This window comes from Eucalyptus grandis, chromosome 6, assembly GCF_016545825.1.
Source record: "Eucalyptus grandis isolate ANBG69807.140 chromosome 6, ASM1654582v1, whole genome shotgun sequence".
Taxonomy (NCBI): Eukaryota; Viridiplantae; Streptophyta; class Magnoliopsida; order Myrtales; family Myrtaceae; genus Eucalyptus; species Eucalyptus grandis.
In genome coordinates, this window is record NC_052617.1 from 16144462 (window position 1) to 16166620 (window position 22159).

A 22159-nucleotide genomic window follows, 5' to 3' on the forward strand; every position below is an offset into this window, starting at 1 on the left:
TCAATGGCTATCAAGTACTTATTGGTTAAGTACCACAATAACGCCTTGAGCTGTTCAGGGAAATCAACTTCCTTCCAAATAAGAGGATGAATGAATGGATAATTCATATTTAGCCCAAAAGGATAAAGAATCGAACCTTCATTGAACCTGAATAGGTCTATGTGGCATTGCCACATGAGGTTGCCCATGTTTTCAGTGAGGCTGTCATTCTGGATTTGCTGAATAATCTCCTGGGATATTTCCAACTTTGTAAATCTTTGATCTTCTCAACCTTGTATTTCACGCCATGATTGAGCATACAAAAAGCAAGCCTTTTGATATACATGTTGATCTTAGCTGGAGCTTTTGGCCTTGAAAGGAAATCAGCAAGCACATTCTTTTTTCCAGGAATGTGTTTGGTTTCAAAAGAATATTTTGAGAACCATTCAGCCCATCGAAGCAGTTGGGAATTTGGAATATGTTTTTGTTTAAATTTGGTCATCTGAGGAAAAGATACCATGTCTAATTCTACCAGGAAGTGATGGCCAATAAGATGAAACTCAAACTTTTTTATTCCATTTTTTACTACTAAAATCTCCTTGAAAGTGGAATGGTAATGCATTTCAGCTTGAGAAAACTTTCCACTTTTGTGGGCACAAAGATGTCTCTTACCATTGATTTCTTCAAACAGGATGGCCGCTCGCATTCATCACCGGCGCGCTTGAAGGATTCTTTTTACTATCGATGGTATTTGCAGTGGTTGGAGATTTTGCATAATCTCCTTAAGCTCAGTGACTGCTTTAGTCTGGGTTTTCCCCCAAGGTGGGGGATTCTTTTTCAGCATGGATTGTAAAGGAATCAGGAGCTTTGTAATATTTGGGACAAAATCCCTGAGATAATTAATTATCCCAAGAAATTGCTGAACTTGCTTTGTTGTGAAGTTTTCTTCAAGAAATTTCAATAATTCTTGAGCAATGTGTGGCCCTGGATAATATGTACCTTTGTTAAGGTGCATACCAAGAAATTTGATTTCTGTCTGGGCAATATTCATCTTTCTTTGGGAAAGCATGATGCCATGCTTCTTCACAATTTCTGCAAATTGCTCATGGAGTTGACAGTGTGACTGCTCGTCAGGACTGTAGAGCAGGATGTCATCAATATATACTGCTGCACTTGACAAGATTGGTTGGAAAATACGACACATGGCCTTTTGGAAAAGGGATGGTGCTACCTTTAGACCAAAAGGAAGAACTCTCCATTGGAAGTGCTGGTTTGGAATACATAACCCTGTTTTGGGTCTGTCATCAGGATGGATGCCCAATTGCCAAAATCTGGCTTTAAGGTCGAATTTGGAATAAATGTGGGCCTTGGTTAGACTAGTAAAGAGAGAATCTCTGGATGGTAAAGGGAATTTATCATCTTGGAGAAAAAGATTGAGAGATTGATAGTTGATTACCAATCTCATTTTTCCCCTATTTTGCTCATCACACTTATTGACATAAAAGGCTTCGCAAGCCCATTGAGAATTGAAAATTTCAATAAGACCTTGTTGCAATAGTTCTGAGCATTCCCTTTGAGCTAAAGCTAAGTGTTCTGGCTTCATTCCCATATGACTCGCCTTAGTTGGATTTATGTCTTCATTCTTTTTGAAAGGAAGGCAAACAAAGAACTTTGGATTTTCCCATAAAGGATGTGAACACTTTTAAGCGAATTCTGAATGGGATTCAGAACAAGATTCTAACAACTTTTGCATGATTGGATCTAATAGACTCATCTGAATGGAAAAGAGTCTATGAATATTGACAATCTCAGAGAATTGGTCTTTATATCTAAGACCTTTTTCAGGAATGATGCGAAGTTGAGAGATTTGAGTCATGATATTCCACCCAATTATCAGGTTTTTATTGGGGAGACTTGATCCAAAGATCTTTGTGGTTATGGAACACTGGGGAAAAAACTGGACAGTTACTGGAGTGGTTCTAACATTTGTGGAGAAAGTATCTCCTGATGCAGAATTGAAATATCGGATGTAAGGAGTCCAAAATTCTTCAGGAAGAACTTTGGTGTCTAGTATTGAACAACTTGCTCCTGTGTCAATGAGAGCAATAACAGTGATAGGTTTGGCAAACTTTGAAGTGAGGATTTTTACAGGGAAATGGGGACAGTGAGTTTGACTTGAAAATATATCAAGGTTTGGTTCTAGGGATGATATATGAAAAATATCTTCAAATTCCGAGTCTGATCCAGTCTCACTGGAAGTTTGGTAAGAGGGAATGACACAAAGAGTTTGTTCAGATGGTTCTTCGTCAGCAGAGAATAAGGATTCAATATCATCATTTTCAAGAGAAATACCTGTTTCATTCTCAATGTGATGAATTATACGATTCTGACCTTTTCTTGCTTGAGAACAATTTTTGGCAAAATGTCATTTCTGGTTGCAAATGTAGCAACGGTTTGATTTTTTGTGACCTGTGCGATCCTTCCTTTTGCGTAAGTATCGCCATTTCTTCTTTTTCCGGAAATGCTTGGAGCCATGTTTGGATTTGTTTATCCAAAACTTCTTGTACTGTTTCTTTTTTCGAGAAAACTTGCCACAAGTACCATCACAGTCTTGCTTGGAACATTTAATTTTTAACTTCTGTCGAGAGCAAGCTGATTCAAGGTGCTTGTCATCTGTGATGTAGGTACGGACCATCTGGCACTTTAAGCATAATTCTTCAAGGCATAGATGGACTTCTTGCTGTATTTCTCCCAAGGGAATATCTTATATTCTCCTTTGTTTTCCAAAGAAAGATCTTTCAACCATCTGGGATAGTTCTTTAGGAATGGAAGTAAGGAAAACGTGCTTTAGATTTGGATCTGCTCCAATCTAATAGAAAAGCTGAAGCATCACTTGATAATGCTTATCAAGATGCTTCTTCTGGAGGGAGCAGCATTTTTATTCGAAAAATTCTCTTCTTTTTAACACTATGAGATTAGTGGGCTTTCCCACAAAGACATGATATAAGAGAGTGATGGCATGGCCGAAATTAGGTGACATCAGAAAATGAATCTGGTCTTGTTCTGAAATTGATTGCCACCAGAGTTTGAGGCTTCCTGTAAACCTCATAACAAAGTTGTATAAGATATCATTCATATCATGGTTGGTGATGGACTAAGTATTCAACCAAGTATGAAAGTCCTCAAGTCTTTCTGGCCATTTATGATAAGGAATATCATCGATGGTGAAGAACTGTTTTGATGCAGTTGATACATGCTGTGTGGGGTTGCTTGTCTGACCATTTTCTGGGTCAGAATAATTTGATTCCATCTCATCATCTGGAGGATCAGCCATGAATATTGATGAAGTTATTGGTGCAATAGGAAGAGAATCAATTGTGGGAATGGAGAAGGATGAAGAGGAAGAAAGAGATACTGAGTTAGATTCAGTATCAGGAAAAGTTTGCTCAGCTGGGAACATAATCTGTTTTCTTGGAATGGCAGGATCAGGCTGTTGGCTGATAAGGTTAGGTTCTTGAGTTCCCAAATCCTTTAGAAAAGATTCTAGTGGATTGGATAACATCATATGATCTGGCCTTTCTCTTATGACAATCGAACTTGATTATGTAGGTGGCATTTTTTCTTTTCCTTTGTCCTTCTGCAAGTTTCTGAGGCGGTTCCGTATTTCTGCCATATTTGGTTCTTTTCTGAAGGAATCTTCTGGAATGGTAGCAAAAATGGACGTCTGCGGTTGTGGAGGCAAATATCCAGTTCTGACAGGGGGTGCCAGTGGATCGAAAGGTCTAAACCTTCCTTCTTCAATAAGTTGAATTTGCCTCTTGAGCTTTTCTATCTCTGTCTTTGGACTTTCAAGATAATGATACCCAAGATGTTGTCTTGATTCCAAGGCGTGAAGCCTTTTCTGGAACTCAGAAAGTATCTTTTTTGGTGCTTTCATCATACCTTCGGAGATCTTGTTGCATATTTCCAATCTTGGAATCAATTACTTTGAAGGTATTGTTTTGTGCTAACAGAGTCTCTGATTGCCAATTTAGAACTGCTTCAGCAGCAGGAGTCTTTCTTTGTCTCCCATGTTCATCCACATCAGTGGGAGTTGGTATCTTTGGAACATGACGATATCTATTTTGTGGATCAATGAATTCCTCGGGAGCAGGAAACGATAGTTTGGAATTTTCTTTGACAAGAGGGGGAAAATCAGCCTCTTGAAACATGGCAATGGAAGAAGTGGATGATGTTTCTGCTGGAGCTTCGAGATGAAAATACCCTTAATGGGGTAAATGTGTCATAATTAGCAAACTTCGGGGTTTTTCACGTCACAAAATAAAATTCGGGGTAAATGTGTCACTCCAGGCAAAGTTTGGAGTTTTTGGTGGCTTTTTCCCCTTTTTTTTTTTGTCACGAAATAAGTTGTTGCGGGCTATGCAGCCACACCGGAATGGGACCATTGCAGAACATAGAGATGCCCATCGACCAATCAAATCAAAGCCATAACGGGTTCCACTATTTTTGCACCTAAGAAGCGATAAAAGGCGAGCGGGGAGAGGGAGAGAGTAGTAACTGGACAAGGAGAAGCCGTTGCCGAGGGGCTCCCGCTGGTACTTGTGCGAAGGCGACGTCGAGGCGGCCGTTCGGGAGGCAAGCAAACTCGCGCTCGATGAGGGAGCAGACGGAGGAGTCGTGGAGAGGGTAGGACGTGGCCGCCACCCGGCTACCCTGGAACAACATCACACGTGGAGGGGGTTCTCTCTACGCTGCTTCCCGGGCTACTTCCACACCCTCCCATACCATCAAGGTCGAAGAGCCAGTTCCGGTGAAAAGAATGTGAAGGAGAAGGAGGAGGACGAGCCCATCTGCATTGCCTCTGTACACCAACCCCAACCATTTTGCTTTCACTGCAACATAGCAGGGCTCTTTTTGCGCAGAGAGAGAAAAGAGAGTTTTTGGATTCTGGGTTACATTTACCGTAAGTGGGCGGGGGAGGGGGGGGGGGTGGTAAGAAAAACCAGAGGTCGGTGTCCACTGAGATAAAAGGCAATACTGGATTCTACTTAATGTACCTTCTTTGTTACTCTTTTTCTGGTTAGCTACTTAAAATACAGGATTTGGTTTCCATTTTCGGTGGAGGGCGGGGCTAGGGATTTATATAGGATTTAGGAAGTTGCAGCAGATCTGTTTTTTTTTTTTTTTTTTTATAATAAATAATAATAGCTTGGCTTTGCTGGCTGAGCCGTGATGGAAGGGAGTAGCAACCAATCACCACCTTTGATGTTGACACTTCGAATTGGTGGGGTCAACCAACTCGCGGTGGGGCAACAAGCTAGTCCCCTTGGATCTCAAGGAAAGCAAATGAGGTCATTGAGATTTCTAACTTGTTTAATTCTCTCGACGACATTAATGTAAAAACGTTTTGGCGACCTAAAAGTATGTTCTTAAAAGATTTCAACTAAGATTTAGTCCACGCATCGAGATTTCCTGAATGTAAAAATACCAAGGAGGCAAAATCGGGTATAGACATCGATAAAGATACTGACCAATTAGGGATACAGGATAATGCGGGCACTGACTTGCTAGAATAAGAAACGCATCCATAGGGTCCGACGTTTCTATAAATCAAATGGACAGGGAGTGAAGACCTTGCTGCCTTTTTTGGGTGAGCCTACACGCTTAACTGTCACCAAGAATCCAAGGCAAGGACTCAGAACAGGGAGACAATTAATAGAAATGTAGTGTGCTCACGAGGCTGTAATCAACCATCTGTAAGAAACAGTGACTAGATGTGCAAATTTTTACAGATTTTTTTTTTTTGGTGGATGTAGTATTCTATATTATCATTTCTCACATATGGGATAGATGAAGTTGGCGGAGCATCATCCACACTAAAGAGAGAAAACCTGGCACTTCCTTATAATAATTCTTGAGGAGCAACATATAACAGGCCTAGCTCGGGGACTAAAACACATCCAGAGCAAGAATCCACGATGCACATCTCGCTACTCAAACAATGAAAAGCTTCCATTATAGATTCCCACTCTTGCAGTGGCAACCATCCACATCATAATTGCGTGAAGAAGTCACAAAATCACGATTGTACGATATAACAAAATCGAAAGAAATGGCACGAATACAACCATCAAACAACTAGCATCTTTTGGCTTTCCCCAATAATTTCTTTACAATACACAATTACAGCACCGCATAATAGTTGTTGTATTCTTTATAGTATCTATACCTTCAGTTTCAAATGCGAACAAAAGAGAAACTTAGAAGGAAATTTAAGAGTTCCCTTTGATGGATTACCAAATAAAGCCCTAGTTCTTTCAAAACCAAATTAACTCAAAACATAGCAAAACATAGCAAACCATTTCTTATTTTCTGTTCCGCCAGTAATCAGTATCCGGATTTATCGGATAGAGATCATTAGCAGATGTAGAAGAAGTGGTTCCAGTCCACGGCCCATCAGTGAGCATGCTCTTCGTGATATTCTCATCAACTGCCTGATGTTCGTCACCTTTGAAATGCTTCCTCATGGCCTCAATCATCTCCTCCGTTATGATAGTGCCTTCAGAATCCAGCACTGGAACAGCAACCTTGCCTTCAAGCATGCTAACCACAGATGACATCGGCGGCCTGAGTGCTGGAGTCGCATTAGTACACAACAGAGCTACATTTATCATCGCCAGCACCTCCTTTTTTTCAAAATGAGAACCCAGCCTCTGATCAACTAGATCCATCAAATTTCCTCTCTCCTTCAAAACTCGTGCCTAGAAACAGAAATGGAAAGGAAGATATTTCCCTCAAGCTACAGGTACTGATCAGTTGTAGAATATGCTCAGAATACTAAAACAGGAAGAAGGAGATATATTCTGCCCTTGATAATTTCATGACAAATGCAGTTGATAAACACCTGCTAGTTTTTTGTCTTTGTTATAAGTTATATTTGGAAGGAAAAGATTGAACAAGTCAATACAAATGAAAATGATTTCTTTACCAATTTGAAGTAAAATTTAGTAAACTTAAACACTTCTTAATCACTTACTAACATTCACTGGTCGCAAAAAAATTCCACCACTGCTTTAAAATTACTAGCTGTTGTTGAGTTATACTGGCAGGAATTATTTGTCAGTTTGTCATTACATGAGAATCGTCCATCAATGGTTTACACCATTCAGTGCCTTTTACTCTCAATTCTAGTTTAACAAGAATTACCTGATTATGCAACTTAGGTGAAAATCAGATTTAACAGGGACTAATAATGATTGTTTTAGCTACTGATTGGCTTACTCAAAGCACAATAAAATCTAATTTTGGACTCCATTACATAAATGTGAAAAAGTCAAATCTAAATTGACAGTATATCAATATTTGGGTCAAGCATGGTCTTGAAAACTTTTCAAATCCAATACTAATTGTCAAAACTGCAAAGTACTCGACCAACTTGTTTGGTGCTAATGAAACTACAGGGAGTACAAATGTCACACATAAAACTATAAAGACAAACAAAAACAACCCAAATTTTAAAGACCCCAAATTTCAATGAGTAGAATTGTCTTCAATCCAAAAGGGAATCTACACGATTCCTTCTTTCAGGAGGCAGTCCGTTGTTTCAAGTTTCAATTTGTCACTAGGTAAATTCCAGTTTCAGTTTCTTAGAACCAGACTAATCCGTCACCACCCCCACCCCAAGTCGCTCATCTTGAGCATGAACACCATAGGCCGGCTACTGCAAGGATTGCTTGCTCCTTTCAAATTCAGTATAGACCAACATAACAAGAATAATTGGATTAATTTTAAATGACAAATTGCACTTAACGGCATGACAATTTGTTAAACGGGTTTCATTAGCTGGTAACTGTAACTCTCCTTTGCAACCATCAAAAGTGCATATGAGGAGTTCTATACTAAGTTCACACTTCCTTAATCCATCTCTCAACAAGCACAAGCAGAGACTTAAATATCATAATAAGAAACTTTTGAACGCTAGAGTTAATTACCCAATTGAGTAGATAAAAGCATTTCTCCTTCTTTTGGTAACTGGTGTTGCTCCGGCCACTAACAACTTCTAAGGCAACAATGCCAAAACTATAGACATCGGCTTTTTCAGTGAGGTAACCATGCATTGCATACTCTGGTGCCATATATCCACTGCACAACAAGAAAAAGAGCTGGTGTTTGCAACATGGCAAATGTCTTAAATAGCACTTACTTAAAATTTTCCAAAGATCGTCCCTCTTATCTTCCTAAAATACAAAGTAAGGAGATATTCCTAATCATGACACCATGGTCTCAAGAGTCAAGTAAAAAACAAGTGCATTCTAGAAATTTTTTAATAGGATTCCGCTGAGAATATTTCAAAATAAAAAAAAGACATTTGTGGTTTTTATATAACTTTCAGGGTACATATAGCTTCATAGTTGGAAAACAAGTGCATCCTTATAACTTGGAAAAGAGGCTCATTAACTGAAAAAAGAGTTGGAAACAGGCTGAGACAAGGTCTGAACACATAGGCAGCAACCGTAGGAGGATTCCTAAAGCCAAGTCCAGGGGCAAAAAAGCTTTTTTATATTTTCTCACTAGCTTTCTAACCCTTGCGATTCATGTGCTTGCGTCGTAATTTTGGTTTTATTCTTTTGTAATTCACTTGAAAGTGCAATATGTTTATGTTATGTGAAATATATTTATGAAAAATGGCACCTTTCATGCAAAGGAATATTTATAGATAATTTACATTGAAATCCTTAATGTATAGTAGTTGTTCTTGTTCATTGAGTTGTTTTACATTTCTGTTCGTTTCGCGGAAAATGGGTCATTTTCGGAAAGTATTTTCCCAGAAGTCATTTTCCAGGAAAATGACTGTTTTCTGGTGTTCGGCTAAAACTTGAAAATGTTTCGGAAAATATTTTCCGATGTTCGAAGAAGGAATATATTTTCCGTTCACAGATTGGCGAGCGTGAGCGTCGAGCTCAAGGCTCGCCAGATCGACGAACATGAGCTTGAAATCGACGAGCTTGAGGTTCGCCTAGTGATAACCAATGACTAGCCAAGAAAGAAGAAGATGAGAAACAAAGAAAAGAAAAAGAAAAAAAGAAAAAGAACAAGGAAATTAAAATCATTCGAATAAAAAAGAAAATAATAAGCGAAAGGGGAGGAGGAAGTGGGGATTTATAGAGGTGTGAGACAAGAGAGATCAAGTGAAGAAAATGTTTTTCACTTTTCAAAATAGAAAATATTTTCCCCTAGTTTAGAAGATTTTTTTTCTTTTATGGAAAATATTTTCCCAAGGAATTCATTTTCCGTGAAATGAATGCCAGAAAATCCGGAAAATGTTTTTCCGGAAATTATTTTCCGCGAAATGAACGGAGCCTAAGTAGATTGTCACTAGAAAAACATAATAAAAACAATTAAATTACATGTCAATATAGGTTATTACAAGTATTGCATCATAATTGTGTCGTAATATTTTCATATGCTTTTTGCATGAGAGAATTTAAGGTAGGGCATACTGAATTACCTTCCGAAATGTTTTTCTTGACTATTCTTAATGTATTAAATGAAGCGTGTAGAATACGATCAATCTTTTGATTAATATCTCAGGTAGGCTGATAAAATTTTTCCAGAAACTGTATTAGATCATCTAAGTTTGTTGAGATGATGGAGTTTAATGTTATAGTTATTTTTCGTTAAGCAATAGAGTTAGTAGAAGGAACTTACAGTTCTATCTTTCCCAATCAGTCACATTCTTTTTATGAACAGGTTGACTTTCTACACATGTCAATGCAAACATTTGAAACATTTAAACATGCTTATTATATATTTTTCTCTGTGTATACAACTTTTATATGCAAAAAAATATTTTCCTTATACAGTAATCAACAGAAACATAGGCGAATTAGCTCCTTTGCCTATTATATCAACTTATAGCCAAATTAACAATTACATAAGTTAATATTAATGGTAGAGTATGAAATATAGTTAACATTTTTTCCTAATTAACATGAAGAGTGGTGGGAGAGGCATGGAGCTTTGCGGTTAAGCCCCATTTGTTGAGCACCATGCTTTGGGATGATGTGAGTCAACCACAAAGCTCCATTCAACTCACTTTTCTTAAATAAGATGAGATTTTTCTACTCCATTCTTTTATGTTGTCACTGACTCCTAATTAGGTTAACAGGAACATAAAACAAAAAACTTACTAAGTTCCAGCAATCTTGGTGCTAATATGTGTGTTGTCCTCCTCATCAAGCTTTGCTAAACCAAAATCTGATATTTTTGGGTTGAGATCCTTATCCAGTAAAATATTAGTAGCTTTAATGTCTCTATGCACAATCTTTAGCCTTGACTCTTCATGAAGATATGCCAACCCCCTGGCAATACCCACACATATCTTGTGTCTTGTCCCCCAATCCAACTTTAACTGAAATTCTTCAGGACCTTCAATTGTGACAGAAGACATCAAAAATGCTTTACAGCCATGTCATTAATTGAAGTCAGTGAAGCACAATGTGATATCAAATTACCAAATAAAGCGCGAGCAAGACTGTTATTTTCCATGTACTCGTAAACCAGCAAAAGTTGATTTCCTTCAATGCAGCATCCATAGAGTTTCACAAGATGTGGATGTTGAAGAGCAGAAATCATCCCAAGCTCAGTCACGAACTCACGATTTCCTTGCTTTGATTTGGACGAAAGCTGCTTCACTGCTATAGTGGTGCCGTCTGACAGAAGACCCTGCAATTGAACTTTGGCATAAGATTTATGCTGTGAAGATTTAGATACATTGAATGCTGCTTTCTACAATTCTTTTCTGTTGGGAATTGGGGGAAGTTAGTTCACCGATTTTCCAGCCTACCTTGTATACAGAACCAAAACCACCTTCTCCAATTTTATTGGCAGCATCAAAATTGTGTGTGGCAGCTTTAATCTGTCGCAAGGTAAATGAACCAATTTGCAATGCTAGAACCTTCAAATCTGCACAATATTTTGGAACTTCTAAGAATTTGGAGGAGTCAACAGCTAAAGTATATAATCTACTATCTAACAAAGATATAGCAATTCCTTCTCAATGTACCAGAAAACCTAATTAAAACTGTTCAGGACGGTATATCTTAGCACCTTGAAATTTATTTTCTAGGAAACTCTGGCTTTGATTGGCAGTATGTACTTTGAAAAATGAAGTGAGAATGTCCTCAAGGTATTTAGTAGCAGGGGAAGAGAAAAATCATAGAAAAACCTACTTTGGAAATGTAAGGCAAGGTTTGTATGTTTTAATATCTTGTATATCCAAAGTTCCAGCATTTGTTTTTAATGTCTTGAAACATAGACTTAGTATATATATGGTCGATTGTGCCCCCAAGGAGACCCAAAACACACACACACACACACACACACATCTAAGAAACAATCTATCTTCCTCTTCCTATAAATATCTATCCCTTCATTTTTAGGATTTCTAAATAAAAATTTAGGTCGTTGAGGGTAACAAATGGATTGATGACAATTTAGCTGTACTATGGCTTAACAATTTATTTTCCTTTTGTGTCAAATCGAATTTCCAATGTAATGCACAAATGTTGTGCATCAAAAGTTTTACAGGAGAACTGTGTGACCTAGTTGTAGTAATGATGATGCATTGTGATTACCCCTTCCCCCACCAGAAAATATATGAAGAAGAAGAAGAAGAGTCACGCACCAACAGTTTGAAAGGACAACTGTGTGAAATATAAATGACAAAATGTGATTACCCCTGCCCAACCCACCCCCTCCCAAAAAAAAAAAGGAAGGGGGAAACGTATTCAGAATGCATGACATTCTATTTCTTGATAGATATATGCAAACAAAATAACAAAGATTCCAGGTAAGCAACTACCTTGTGCCATTTCATCTTCACGTCCAAGACATCCTCTCCACCAAAGGATAACCAGGATAAGAAAAACTACCAAAACTATAGCAGCCACAATCCCGACGACTGTACCAGCAGATATTATGGCCGACTCTTGTGGGATGTTAAAGTCTGCAGTGAAGAAAGAACAACATATGTTTACCCAAAACTGTTCCAAGTGAATGAGGTGGGCATACGTGCTATAAAATATCGGAAGCTTCTTGGTGAACACAGAAACCAACAGATGGGACAGCACCCAAATTGAGGATCAAGAGGACATGAGAAATGCTCAGAACACTCCACAGAAACTATGAGCACAGTAAAATATCATCTTTGGAACATGTAATACTAAATACAAAGGGAAAAAGAAAGAGAAATATGTTCTTCATTCTCAAGGCTGTACTATATAATACAGGCGCAATGGCCGTTGATTTGTAGCAGGAAAGCGAACGAGGCTATAGTTTCATAGTCTGAATGGAAGGATTAAAGATACGTGGTGAAAACATGCCCATATAGAAAGAAAACAAAGCAAACCATAGCCAAATTTTGCCTCTTTAGAGACAAAAATATATCCTAGTCAGCTCCTATGGAAATTTATCTGATCAACTGTAACAGATGCGAATGGCCTGAATTTAATAGTGGACATTTGCGACCAAACCAAGTAAATGAATAGCGTATTGATGACTTCTGGTGCAAGACCAAAAAGGGTACTTTTTTTTTCCAATATGAATACGAGTAACTTTCTCAATAGAAAAGCACCAAGTGAAACATGGAAGCGTCTGTCTGCATACCAGGATAGACAGAGATAGCAGATATAAGAGGACCATAGACTCCTCTTCTAGGTATAGCAGTGGTCCCTTTCCCAGCCCAATATAAGCGTATCTCCAGAGTGCCCTTGGTCACATTGGCAGTAAAATTTCTTATGACCGGCTTTCCAGCTCCACCTGCTTCAATCTCAATGTTGAAATCTTCCCACACCAATATTCCCTGAAATAATATTTACTCTGATTCAAGTTAAGTGTCTCCACACTGAACAAGGTGAAACCATCAGTCTCAATAGAATGTAGAGATTGTGATCAGATCATGATTTGCAAATACGAGATATCTAGAGAAAACAACCCAACCATAACATATTGAACGCTCTATATGCTTTGCATATTAGAACCAGCACTACACGACGCCCAAAATTTACCTGCATATAAATATTAAAAGCTCGCCTTCCAAGGCTTGTATGACTTTCGTTGCTTGTGAACATTATCTCCGCGAAATGAAGGCTTACACTGTAGGGCCCATCCCTCAGACAAAAACCATAATAAGTCAGAGAGGTAGCAGAACATCGTGCATTCCTGTAAAGCTGGGCATCATCCTCGGACAGTACGGATACATTGTCAGCTTTGTAATTATCTCCAGGAGTATTGTCATCAAGGAAGTGACCAGTGCTACTGTAGGCCCAGTAATTTTCACTATTGAGGAAGAACCTTGAAGCAGTAGCCGGTTCTGCATCTGCATTGTACGTGTTCTCCCCTATTTTTTCTGTTCTCCCACCGCAGTTTATGAAGAGGTTATACCGATCTGGATGGAATAAAGAAATAGCCACAGAGAGAAATCAGGTTTTCTTCTTCTTCTTCTTCTTCTTCTTTTTAATATGGAGCGGACTTTCCAGACACACTAACTAAACTAGCATTCATTTATTGGAAAATCACATAAGTTCCCAAGTTTATGAGCAACACATTATTTCATGTGGGCGGTTTTTGAATTTCTAGAGTAATTATGCATTAACCATCAAAAATTGACGATAGCCAAGAGGAGAGTTGAGAAGGGTACACAGAAAATATGATGCAATATCAGGATCTGGTTATAATGACAGGATATACAGCAGATCAACTTACTTTCTGGACAATGCTGACTTTTCAAACATGAGACAAGCCCATTTGTGGCAGGATATGACATTCTGAAAAAGTCAATAAAGATTTTAAGGTTACAATTGTCATCATTTTGAATGAAGCTCAATGCTACGTAGATAAACAATTAAAAAGCAGGTCCTTGGAAATCCAAGTCTCTTGGTAACATACACATTATCAACCGCCGAGCTTGCGAACAAGTTGCTGCAGAGAAAAGACAAAATCAACATTCAGTAGAGAAATGGAAATCTTTTACCCACAACTGCACATTTGAGGGGAGCCCTGGACTTAGACTGAAGAAAGTAGTACGTACATATCAGATCGTGGTTGACATTCTGAGTTTCTAGCAGTGAACTTGAACTTGTTGTATGATAGGTCACTACACAGAGAAATAGTCAACCATTTCCAAAATATCAGCATTTTGAAGAGAACACTCAAAGTCATTCCATCAAATGATCATTGTGTACAAAAATGCAGATCAGTTGCAAAATATGGACAGGTACGGCAAGTTTAAAGGCAAAAACATCACAAGATGATGAAAGTAATATTTTATATTTATTCAAGCTATCTCATCTTAAATAATTAGAAGGAGAAAGACTAACTGTAGTCAATGGAAACTTTAGAACTAGTTGGAGTGCATAAATACAATTTTACCCATCAACAGTATAACAGACACGATGCATAAGGCAAAGAGGCAAAAATAGAACTGTGATACCAACTACTACTAAGTCAGATCATCTTATTATCCAGACCGCCATTAAAATGTTTAAACTACCTCATAAGAGCTTCATTCTTACACCCATAAGATAATATCAACTTTCTCCAAGGAACACTCATGTTGACTGTAGAGATTTTCAAATACACAAGCCCATAAATATTACTATCAGCACGAAATAGCCCAAGCAACTAATCATATTCCGCAGGAGATGCGTTAGACAAACTTTCAAAGAGGATTTATACAAAGTAAAAATTTTCCATGTTATTTTTATCATTCCAAGAGGTCTGAAAAAGATCTAGAGCTGAGAAGGCCTTTTTGTAAAGCAGAAAGCGGGGCTAACTAAGCACTTCCAAGACAATCCACTTTATGTTCTTTCATGCTTACCATACAATTCAGCCTCTTGTCTTACATACAACTTTCCAATTAACAGATCCCCAAGCAGAAAGATACTTATCAACTCCGTAGGCTACAAACCATAAAGACGAAAGACGGGACTGCATAGTTGCTTACTACCGTGCAAGATTAACCAGATAGAGCTAGAATCAAATTTGTGATTAAACAAGACATGTTCTTCAGGCAGTGAAGCTTACATATTATCTGCTTCCAGGATCCAATCAGGGACTGCTCCAGTCAATTGGTTTCCAGTCAGGTAACTAAACAAGATTATTTGATTGAGTCAGTTCCTCATGTACTTTATGCACTCAAATTGAAAGATTTTAGAGCTACCCCTTGAAAATGCATTATTTAGCAAATTAAAAGCATTTAATTGTTAGGTGTAGAAAAAAAATCAGTTAACTCATGATATCAAGATAGAGCTTTCAGCTGGAGATGAAAGATAAAGGAAATCAATAAAAGAGGAAAAAATTGATCCTTGCAAAAACTTGGAGAGCATGGGTTGCCATAACACTAGTACAGAAAGCTGAACTTAATGAAGGACACTATCATACTGGCTCATTAACTATTTCGTCACAATGATGTTCTTGTCCTTCTAAGACATAAAATAAATAATGAGGGAAGATGTGCCAATGTCAAACAGTCAATCGTTGAGCAAAAAGATGAAAAGATGCGCCATAGTTAAACAGTCCAAGAAGCTTAGGACTACAGTTTCTCATCATTTCAAGAAAAGGGACAAGACATCAAGGCCCTATCTGCAGACCTTGTAGATAGCACATAAGAACTGCACTCACGAAACAATCTATGGTTATTGTTGTGGAAAGAACCAAATAGAGAGCCTAAGGACTTTTGCTATCCTTAACTCCTATACATCATAAGACTGGCACACAGGACATGCATTAGGAACATACGCATACAACTGTCAAATAGTTAAGTAACACTGACCCATTCATCTCTTTCAGCATAAACAAGTAACTCTATTGAAACTAGTGAATCGTGCTCTTTAAGCAACAGAATATCATCGATCTACATCTGCTCCAAGACTAGAGTCCCCTCAAAATAATTAGTCGACAACAAACATAAATTCATAACCCAAATCATTGTAAAGTTCGAATGGTGAAATAATAAGCATTCAAGACACAAGGACTTTAAGGGATATAAACTGGATGTGTTATCGTGGTCTAAGTTCTATTGATAGCTCAACTACTTTACAGTAAGAGTTGCCTATAGCTTGGCCACCGGAACAACTTGCGAGTTTAGATTCTTATCTAATATACAAAAAGGAAGCCTAAGTCCAGCATCAAAGTACTTACATATGATCTACTTTTCCCAGGCTGCTAAAGTTGCCAGGGATTTCGCCCCTCAGTTTGTTGAAGCTGAGGTCCCTGCAAAACAATTAAATGGAAAGGAGACAAATATAATGAGAAGATAGTTTTAACAGACTCCCAGTGGACACTCTTTGAGTATACTTTGGAGGATTACGCAAACATAGACAACATCAATGAACCTACAGGTCCAGTTCAGATGTTTCTACATACAGGTCAACTGCCTGGTGCCTATGCTTTCTACTAGACATTCCTTTCCAGAGGCATTCATTGCATAAAATCCATGTGCATCAAGTTGGTCACACGCCATACATATGCAAAAATTCTGCTGTAACTCAAATTTGCAACTTGCAAATTTCAATTTATATAACTAGAAATGCTACTCCGGCAACGAATTATATGCATCCCATGGAATGCAACATATTCTAGTTCAAATTGGCAGATTCCATTTATCAAATAGGACCAAAACTAAAGCTAATCATAATTTATTGAACAGATCTCCTCCATAACAGTTTATACATGAATAAAGGGATGATGACTAAATACTAGGATGCTAAAAGAGTAGAATATCAGCCTGAGTGAATAATAAAATAAAAATATTGAAAATAAAGAATAGTAAAATAAAAAATAAAATTAGGATTTCAAAAAACAGGAAAGCATGATTCTGCAGTCCAATATAATTATCGATGGAGAAATTACAACCTAGTCAAAACTAAAGAAAAGGAAATGGAGTATATGATAAGCCACACAGAACCACAGAAATTCGGTTATTCAAAATGTTAACAAAGGATAAGCATTGATGGCTGATGATGACAGAATGGCAAAAAACTGCTGTTAAATGTAGCATGTATAAAATCTTACAGAGATGACCAGATGAATAAGAAGAATTGGCTTGTGTCAAGATGCATTTGAAGCCATGCTCTCATTCAAACAAACAATATTATGGCCGACAAATATACGACAGTCAAGCATAAAACTCCAGTTAGATATTATGCGGCTGAGATTCAACAATGTAAACCACTAGAAGGAAGATTTCCAGATGATCAACCACTAGAAGCCTCTATTGAAGTTAGTAAAATAGACAAAATGGGCACCACAACCAAGGTAAGAATTCTTGTGGTTTCTATTCCTGGAAAAGTGAAAACAAAGAGAGACAAGGTCCATATACTTCTGCGAGAAACTGTACATTCTACGGCAGAGGCCCACAATCACCAGGCATTTAAATGCCACATCACGATTCACAATTCATCAATATCAACAGAAAAGATCAAAACACCATTGCAGTCAATAAGGCACCTTCAAGCCATCTTAAATGGGTTCCTTAACTGCAGCCAATAGTCAACCATAAACTAGTAGATTTTCGGTCATTAAGAGTAAAATTATCTATTCTGCTTGGAATAGGAAAAGGAGAAAGCCGTTTTCCACTCACAATATTTTTAGCTGTGTCATTCCTGCTAGATAACCAGGTAGCTCTCCTGTGAGATTGCAGCTCCTCAGAATCCTATAAGAAAAAAGCACTGATATTGTCACATTGCTAAGACAATTTGGCTTTTTTGCATAAAGTAAACTATCTGTGCAGGAGCTTCGGTCTCACAGTCTCTCAATAATTGTACTGCTAAGTTGTGGAACTCGGGACTCGGGTCCATTGAGGTCACTTATTCTCCTGCACATCAAAATCAAATAGGAAACTTTATTAGATTGATACCATTTTAAAGAAAGGAGAGCTGAGATTGAAATGCCAAACTTCAATACTGACAGGTCGGACAATTTCTCCAAAAGTGAGATCCCAGAGGGAATTGGCCCTTGCAATCCACTTCCTTGAATAAACCTGATGATACAATTCATAGATTGAATTAGTTAGGGGGTATATCTATAGAGACCGACTTAAAAGGTGAAGAAGCATTAAGCCTTACAGTTTTTCAAGATTTGTCAAGTTCTGAATAAAATCGGGTATCTTTCCCGTGAACTGATTATCACCAAGTCGCCTGCAGTGCATTGAACGACAAGATTGATATGAGGAAGAAAGAATAGAAATGTGTAAATATTAGCAGAGTTTGTGGAAACTGGAAATGAAACTAACAGGTCCTGTAGTGACGTCAATTCAGCAAATCTCGGAGGCAGCTCCCCAGTGAAATTATTAGACGTAAGGCACCTGAAACAAGAAAACCCAATGGTATCACATTGGTCAAATGAACTTGAATGCTGATCTCTCAACAGATCACTCCAATTAATAAATTCCCCTCGCCAGACACAAAATCATCAGCGAATAAATAACTCGATGAATGATACAGGAATTTGCATCCAGAGACTCACAATCGGAGTAACCGGGACAAGTTCCCGAGCTCGGGAGGCAGAGGTCCAGAGAGCTGATTGATGTCGACGACTCTGAGCAGAATGAGAATGTTAAAATCTCGAAACATCAATCAAATTTAAAACAGCGAAGAGGCTAAACGCGAGCGTCGGGATGAGGGGTCACTTACAAAACTTCTAGTGTGGATATGTTTCCCAGCTCCTTCGGGATTGGACCAGTCAATCGGTTTCCGAGTACAGAACTGCACTCCGCGTTTCCCCCAATCAGTAGAAGATACACTCGCAATAGAGAGAGAGAGAGAGAAGCACATACATGTCGCGCAACTTCGTAGAGCCCCATTCTTTAGGAATCGTGCCGCTCAGGAAGTTCCGGGTGACGTCACTGTTTACAGAGACAGAAGACTGCTACGATGACGACGATGAAGAAGAAGAAGAAGAAGATCGAAAATGGAGAAAGGGGAAATGGAGAGAGAGAGAGAGAGTGCTTACAAGTTCTGGAGGAAAGGCAATCTGAACAGTCGAGGCGGAAGAGTGCCAGCAAGTGACTGCTCCTTAAGAATTCTGTTTTCGCAACGACGGAAAGGCTTTACTCTATCTTTACTGGAAAACTAGGCATCAAAATGACGTTAAAAAATGGCTATATTACCGCCGCCGCCACACCCTCCCCATTTCTGGGGAGAGCCCCATTCAATTTCCCTGTACCTTGACCTGATATTTAACATCAATCGATTCTATGTGATAAAATTCTTCAAAAATTGCCTCAAAAGAGAAAAGGTTTTATTTAAGCAAATGAATATATATATTTTTCGCTTAATGTAAAAAGCATATACCATTCAAAACATAACCCTTCTATGCACCGATAAAATTCATATACATAATAAGAAAAAGATAGAATCGGAATTCTTATTTAAAGTCAGGAGGCATAACAATCATCGATATTCGATTGTGATTTTTGAGTTTGAATCACTCAAAATATGCTAAACTCGTTTATGATCTTAATTTAAATGCTAAGCACATAACACGTGATTGTATTAATAAAATTTATGAAAATTTGTATAATCATAGTGGGAAATTAATATTATGCTCAATATTATGCTCATAATTACTTCATGAGTAACTTTAATATGATAAATGACTTATGTATTTTCAATACATTTCGACTCGAAAATGGGCCAAATTTCTTTCGATGAAATGCTGGTACGGTGCAAAGAGAAGCAGTTTGGTGTTTAGCACATCAGCCGATCGACTCTATAAAGAGATTGGTGCCCAATCGCATAATTAATATCAAAGTCTAGCTAGGAGTTTATGATCATAAAAATTCATGAAATTGAGAGAGAGAGAGAGAGAGAGACATGTTGATGACATGGGAAACGTTGTTGTTGTCGACGGTGCAAGTGACGGCATCTTTACTATTTTCATCAATCGTTTTGTTGGCTCCCCATCTACCCTCGACCCCGCATGGATCTTTGTTGAAATCCCAATCCGTTTTCCCCAACTTCTCTGCTATTTCTCTCAACGCATCCACTGAAAGAGAAAAGAGTCGACAATTAAAGGAACATCAATATCTCAAAATAAGGACAAATGACGTCAAATTCCCGTGTACTTGAGGTTCAATATATGTGTAGCATCTTTCCTTACCTCTGCAAGGAAGCAAAAACAAATACAACCCGGTGTACGTGCGAGCCAAAAAGGGAGGAAGAGGAACAGTATGAAGAAAGCAAAACAAGATTGTTGGGTTTCTTTATTTTCTTTACCTTCGTCGGGAGGCAAAAGAGTGGTGGCAATTGCTGAGTTAATGGCGCACGAAAAGACGAGCACAGAGAAGAGAGCTCCAGGTGAGAAGAGATTCGTCATCATCTCAGTCTCAAGTTCAACCCAGAGAGAGTGAGAGAACTCTCACTCTTTTTAACCAGAGTCTCGAAGGCAAAACTCGGCTAAGTAAGAGAGAAGGAGAGAGAGAGATGACTATTAAGAATGTGTGGTTTAACTTCATGGCATGTATGTATAAAAAGAGGGAGAGTGGACTTGGACTTTCGCTTGTTGTCCGTCTGTAAGTGATAGCGAGAGCGAGTCAAGAGTGATGGCTGAAAGTGAGAGACGAGCTGCCAAGTCTTCCTTAGAATTGATGTTTATCATGTACCTCATAAAAGTCTTTTTATTCTTATCATTTTTTCCTCTTTCATTTTGTTCTCCCAATAACAATAGTCTTTTCAATGGCTTTGATTTTGCTATGTCCAAGTCTCAGCAGATTTAGGTTATTTTTAGTCAGAAGAAGTACACTCAAGTATCAAAACTTAACAAGAAGGGATATTTAAGTGCCAAAAATTAGGAATGGCATTAAGTGTCCCACTTTAAAAAAAAATAGGATACTTATGTCACTTCCGGTAAACCTCGCTGAAAATCTTATGTGACAATTTTTTTATTATTTTTCGCCTACATGGCTCGCCGAAGAGCTAACTCAATTAAAAAAACATAAAATGACGTTGTTTTGGCACGGATTTAAATTTTAATATAAAAAAATAATTAAATTAAATTATAATTTTTTTTTAAAATGAATAATTTTTTTAAAAAAGGAAGGGAGGAAGAAGGTGGCTGAGGGCTGAGCCCTTGCCGCCATCACCTCCCTCTTTTTTAAAAAAAGAAAAATTTAAATGCTTTCAATAAATTTAGTTTTAAATTTAATTAAATTAATTTTTATGTTAATTATTTACCACGTCAACAACAAAATGACATTGTTTTTGCATTTGTCTAGCCACGTCAGTGTGCAAATCAACGTTGTTTTGCATTTATCTAGCCGGAAAATCACCACGTTAATATTTTGATTGGATTTTCTCACCGTCGGTATTTAAATGATTCATTATGCTTCAATTTTAGCATTTAAATGTCACTTTCCTAATTTTTAGCACTTAAATGTTTCTTCGTGCTAAGTTTTGGCACTTAAGGTGTCCGGCACTCTTTTTTTTTTTTTTTTTTGGTAACGTTTAATTTATTCTTCTTTTTCATTTCTCAGATCAATAACATTGTTACAGGTATCTGGCACTCTTTTTTAGTCTATAAATGGCGGAATCCAAGTTCTCTAACTCTTCGGAAACTTCATTAGCTTGTTGACTTATTTGTAAAATAATTAGATTCACTATTTTTGGGACAAATCTTTTTTCTCCTCTTTCTTTTTACTTTAGTTGTAAAAAACAGAGGTATGGCTGCAGAGACCCGATTATGTGGAGGCCAATGAAATGCCTTGTAATCTCTACAAACCGATTAACTTCAATCTTTTGGTCTGCGTGGATAATCTTAAATCATAGTTTGCACGCAATTAATGATATCATATATGTTGAATATAAATAATGAAGAAATTGTCTTGTCAAATTCGATAAGAAAAAAAGAATCATATATGTTGAATTTGGAATTCCAAGCCAGTGGACGGTATAATAATCATAAATACTCGGACAATAATTGAGATGGATGGTCGAGGACTCCAAAACTTTCTTCACCTTGGTCTGTCCCATTCATTAATGGTTGCTTGGACATTAGCACATCTCAAGTGTTATCGATGTTGACAAGTGTTTCACCCGCTAACAATGGAATGCATTCGAAATAGATTAATCCAAGTCAACTAAACAAGGCTATCACTTGAGCCGCTCGCAAAAGCTATTTTAAC

General features: G+C 37.8%; 1 protein-coding gene across 1 annotated transcript; it reads right to left on the reverse strand.

Annotated features, from left to right (window-relative positions):
* Positions 1-6092: 6092 nt before the first annotated feature.
* On the reverse strand, positions 6093-20462 carry LOC108960430 (probable leucine-rich repeat receptor-like serine/threonine-protein kinase At3g14840). The gene is made up of 24 exons (XM_039314929.1): positions 20256-20462; positions 19854-20025; positions 18991-19062; positions 18815-18883; positions 18672-18743; positions 18505-18576; positions 18272-18343; positions 18105-18176; positions 17948-18019; positions 17786-17854; positions 17621-17692; positions 16180-16251; positions 15064-15126; positions 14069-14134; positions 13927-13959; positions 13744-13805; positions 13047-13426; positions 12646-12841; positions 11843-11986; positions 10826-10944; positions 10494-10704; positions 10170-10407; positions 7971-8121; positions 6093-6740 (listed from the first exon to the last, which is right to left on the reverse strand). Exons 1-24 carry the CDS (start codon positions 20356-20358, stop codon positions 6345-6347), a joined length of 3048 nt encoding a protein of 1015 aa, XP_039170863.1. The 5' UTR covers positions 20359-20462; the 3' UTR covers positions 6093-6344.
* Positions 20463-22159: the final 1697 nt, after the last annotated feature.

Excerpts from the sequence above, each read along its gene's own strand:
- LOC108960430 (XM_039314929.1), bottom strand. The coding sequence starts at position 20,358 with ATGATGACGAATCTCTTCTCACCTGGAGCTCTCTTCTCTGTGCTCGTC. Across the intron at positions 18,884-18,990 it reads TTGCCTTTCCTCCAGAACTT|TGACGTCACCCGGAACTTCC; the intron begins GTAAGCACTCTC and ends CTCTGTAAACAG. Across the intron at positions 17,855-17,947 it reads TTGGAGAAATTGTCCGACCT|GAGAATAAGTGACCTCAATG; the intron begins GTCAGTATTGAA and ends TTTGATGTGCAG.